Here is a 4465-nt window from a genome sequence, read left to right on the forward strand (position 1 = left end):
CGGCCCCGCGCCGCCCTCTGCTCGCCGTTGTGCCCGGGGCCGTGCAGGAGGGAGGAGCCCCGGCGCGTTTGTGTCCTGGCCTGCGTCGAAAATAGTGTGTCCAGCAGGAGCTGGGAAGTGATCGTGCCCCTGCATTCGACACTGGGGAGGCCACAGCTCGAGTACGTGGTCCAGTTTTGGGCACCACAGCGTAAGAAAGACAGTGGGGTGCAACGAAGGGGAACATGTCTTACAAGGAGCAGCTGAGGGAGCTGGCATTGTTTAGAGAAGAGGAGGCTGAGGGGAGACCCTATTGCTCTCTACAACTACCTGAAAGGCAGTGGTAGTGAGGTGGGGGTTGGTCTCTTCTCCCAAGTAACTAGCAGCAGGACAAGAGGAAATGGGCTTATGTTCTGCCAGGGAAAGTTTAGATTGCATATTAGGAAGAGTCTTTCCTGACAGAGTGGTGAGGCATTGAAACAGGCTGCCCAGGGGGGTGGTGAAGTCACCATCCTTGGAGATGCTTAAAAAACATATAGATGCTTAGGGACGTATTTTAGTGGTCATGGTAGTGTTGGGTTGATGGCTGGAGCTGATGATCTTAGGCGTCTTTTCCAATCCTAATAACTCTGTGATTGCTGGGTTGAATTTGTGAGTCCTGCCCATAGGTCCCTGCCTGTGCACCACTTGCACTAACTACGGGGCAGGTTTGTCCTTAGCACCGTGTCTTCTCGTCCTTAGCACCATGTCTCCTCTGCCCCACAGTAAGTGGGGTTAAGCATGGGCATGTTTTGTTCACCTCTGCTCAAGTGGCACCTTGCAGGTGACCTGCCACTTCCTTGTGTGTAAAAGTGAGACCCGAGTCCTAGGACTGGGGGGGGGGTGGGTGGATAGAGCGACTGCACCACAATGGGGTGTGGCCCGTCCTGTCACATGTAAGGTTTAAAACAAAACAAAAAAATGTTCCCAGTGTTCCCTGGCATTGTCTTCTTAGCCAGCGGTCTGAAGACTGCTATGTGGTCTACACGTAGCTAAAGCATTAGCCAAAGGCAAGTAAAAAACCTCAAGGCCTGTATCAGCAAACTTACATTTGCTGTGTAATGATGTGCATCTCCAAAAGTTAGTTTTAGGATGCTCAAAATTGACAAGATTGAGAATTGGTGTGCGTAAGCTTGGGTGTGTTAGGTAACACCAAAGGCGATCATTAATATATATGCAAACAAAAATTCATACTGTAAGAAGTCAAGCTGAGTGTGAACACAATCCATGAATGTAGTTCTTTTAGTTTTTTATGAAAATGACATGATTTTTCATTCTGTTTTTAGGAAGCATTCAACATTAATTAGAATGTCTTCCACCAAGACTCCAAATGAAAATGAAGCACCCAAAGACAGAAAACCAGGACTGAGGAGTGTCCAAACAACTATGCTGTTCCGAGCTGTGAACCCAGAGCTTTTCATTAAACCTGTAAGAGGCTCATTCTGAGAGAAACTAAATATGCTTGGAGAGATACGGTTGCTTTATAATAGTCATCATGATCCTATGTGCATTACATAACCGGCTCTTGTTATGCAAACCACTCAGTAATGTCACTAAAAATATTTTTACTTTTTTCCCACTGTGATTGCCAAGAGCCCAGAATGTTAAGTTGTTTATTCCAGCTTTTATTTCACTGTTATATTGTCTGATTCTTTTGTACCCAGCCAAGTTGCTTTCAGACAGACTGTTTATAGGCATGTTACCCATGTAATTTGACAGGTTAAGTTACAGGAGTCCTCTGTAGTATTTAAAAAGCAATAAAATGCAAGCTTTTTAATATGAAAGTAGGGCGTTTTTGGAAGCTTTTCAGTATTCTGGGTTTTTATTTTTTCTTTTTCCTGCTTTTATAATTGAGCTGATGATACTCGGGTCTTATTTATACTCGCAGAACTCAGCAACACTGGATGAAATTTTGTGCATATAATAAAAATAGATTTTGTGATGATGATACGTGGCCTGTTTTAAAGGCACATAATCGAGGCTGCTTGGCAGGAGCAGAGCGCCTTGTCCCAGTCATATATCCAGGTGAATTCTCTTCAGAAGTGTGTAGTAGTCACCTTTAGTAATTGTTCTGGGCCTGTTCCTTCATGCTCGAGCAGCATTTGCGACCAGCGAAAGGCAGAGCACTGGGCAGTGCCATGTTCTCTCTCCGGACAAGGCATACTTTTTCAAAGATAATTCCTTTTGCTATCAGAAAATCAAGTCTCCCTTCTTGCTTCTTACCAAAGTCACTTGGATCAGCCTACAAGAAGGCAGTGATGATTGTTGCTGATGTCACAACAGTTTGCTGTTCACTTTCTGAGCTAGGATGAAGGAATGTAATGTTTGTGTTGAATGAAGAACATTTGGACTAAAAACACATACTGATTTTTTTGTTTGTTTTTTCCTTGTCAGAACAAACCTGTGATGGCATTTGGGCTCATAGCAATTACCCTCTGTGTGGCCTACCTTGGTTATTTACGTGCAACAGTAGAGAATAAAAAGGACCTGTATGAAGCTGTTGACAGTGAGGGGTCCAGGTATATGAGGAGGAAAACTTCTAAGTGGGACTGAGAACGTAAGGAAGGAAATCAATGAATCAGTCACGCAACTTTTCGGGGCAACTACTATTTTTTCTTTGTCCATTGAAATAATGAATAAATGTCTCTTGCTATTTAATCCAGTTTAAGTTCCTTTCTAAAATGCTGTGCCTGTACAAATAAATTGCAATTCAGATATACATGAACATAAAAGCAATTTTAAGACTTGTCTGTGACCTCCACAGTGTGCCAGAAGACATGAAATTACCTCAGAAGTGCCCTCAAGACTGGTAAATGCCTTAGAAATTTGCATGTTAGTTCAGCTCACTTCTCTCTTTGCTTTGCTTAAGCAAAAACACAGGTTTGTCTTATTTTTTTAAACAGAAGGCGTAACGTATTGTGTGTGAAAAGAAAAAACTGATCTCTTGCTCTGTTGAAAGTTGATAATAGTGGTGCAAGTAAAATAATTTTAGGGCAGGAGAGATCTGATAGAGTGGTCATTGAAGGGTTTTATTTAATAAAGGAGTTGGTAAAATGCTGGCCAAAATAAGCCTTGGGTGCTAATATGATCTTCCTTACAAATGAAAAAAGAAAATCAGTGGCTAGATAGAGAAGAAGTGAAATGGGTGCTTCTGCCAAGAGAAAGGCAGGAAAAAATATTGTACATGATGTAGCATTAATTAGTTACATTTATTCAATTTAAATTTATTTAATTTATTTTATTACTGATCTCAAAATAAGGAATGGGAAGTCTAGGATCAAAAGGTTCCTAAAGATGCAGAGAAAAGAACGTGTCCACCTCGACAAGCCTGCTCTTGCCCAGCAGCCCAGCCTGGGTTGGGGGTGACCCTCGTGCCATGGTGGGTGTTCCCAGAGGGCAGATGGGTGATGCTGCATGAGGGCCTCCCCCACGAGCCTTCACTGTGAGCAGCCTGTGTGGGTGGGTGCTTCCTCTCCCAGCACGGAGGCTTCCTTCTCCTGTGACCTTCTCCAGCTACTTCTGCGTGCCTGCCGTTCCCTAGGTGGGAACTCCCATTAACCAAACTCCAGAGCGTGTGGTGGGAGGGAGTCCATTTCCACCATGGACCTTTATTAATGTCCTGGTTGCTTTTTTCCATCCAGCTCCTTGTATTTACAGCCTCATCAAGGGCTCCCAAGAAGAGACCTCGTTCTTAACCCTCTTTTGGCCAAAGGTGGCCAAAGAAGAAAGAACATGCAGGGATATCTGCATTACCACTCTGGGAATTGCTCTGGGGTTTGTTACTGAAAGATTTTTTTTTATTGAAGACAAAAATGGTGACTGACTGCCTTGAAGGACAGCAGCTGCTCTGTGGGATTTCTCTGTATCCCCCTCTAAATCCTTCACTTTGAAGTGGTGATTTTCCTCCTGTTCATGTTTTATAGTTGCCTGCATCCTAAATTCAGTTGGGCCTTGGTTTGGCTACTTCCTTCCCAAGAAGGGAAATGAGTCTAGTTTTGATGAAGCTATTAAAAAAAAAAAAAAAAAGGCATTTTTTACAGCCTTTAAAAGCATATTCCCCTCTGTGACCCTACTTGCCTCACAACAGCAAGGTCCTGGGCAAATTGAAAGCTTGAAGGTGAGCAAACGACTTGGCTTTAGATTGGTGGAAGGATTTCCAGGTGAATTGATCAAACATTCAGAACTTTCACATGCTCTGTATGTCCTGTAGAATATGTTCTCTTTGATAGGATATGATGGATCTTTAGAATTAATCAGTTCTTTTAAAAAGGGTCACACGTTTTATCTCTCCTCAGGTTGTTTAAATGCACAAGTCTCATATGTCTGCATGATTTTAAAAATATTATTCCAAAATCAGTGCTACAGTAAGCATTTAACCTGATTTTCTCCAGGGTTTTAAGATATACACTTATACACTTTGATATTCCTCTAACACCAGCATCAGATG

General features: G+C 42.8%; 1 protein-coding gene across 1 annotated transcript; it reads left to right on the plus strand.

Annotated features, from left to right (window-relative positions):
* The first annotated feature begins 1290 nt into the window (after window positions 1-1290).
* Window positions 1291-2571, plus strand: SMIM8 (small integral membrane protein 8). Its single transcript, XM_008945820.1, has 2 exons — window positions 1291-1446; window positions 2413-2571. Exons 1-2 carry the CDS (start codon window positions 1327-1329, stop codon window positions 2569-2571), a joined length of 279 nt encoding a protein of 92 aa, XP_008944068.1. The 5' UTR covers window positions 1291-1326.
* The last annotated feature ends 1894 nt before the right edge of the window (window positions 2572-4465 follow it).

The sequence above is a fragment of the Merops nubicus genome, unplaced genomic scaffold, assembly GCF_000691845.1.
Source record: "Merops nubicus isolate BGI_N331 unplaced genomic scaffold, ASM69184v1 scaffold46008, whole genome shotgun sequence".
In the NCBI taxonomy this organism is placed as follows: Eukaryota; Metazoa; Chordata; class Aves; order Coraciiformes; family Meropidae; genus Merops; species Merops nubicus.

What these genes read in the sequence shown, in the direction of transcription:
- SMIM8 (XM_008945820.1), top strand. Translation starts at nt 1,327, where the DNA reads ATGTCTTCCACCAAGACTCCAAATGAAAATGAAGCACCCAAAGACAGA. An exon ending in CAGAGCTTTTCATTAAACCT is followed by an intron (nt 1,447 to 2,412) that starts GTAAGAGGCTCA and finishes TTTCCTTGTCAG; the next exon opens with AACAAACCTGTGATGGCATT.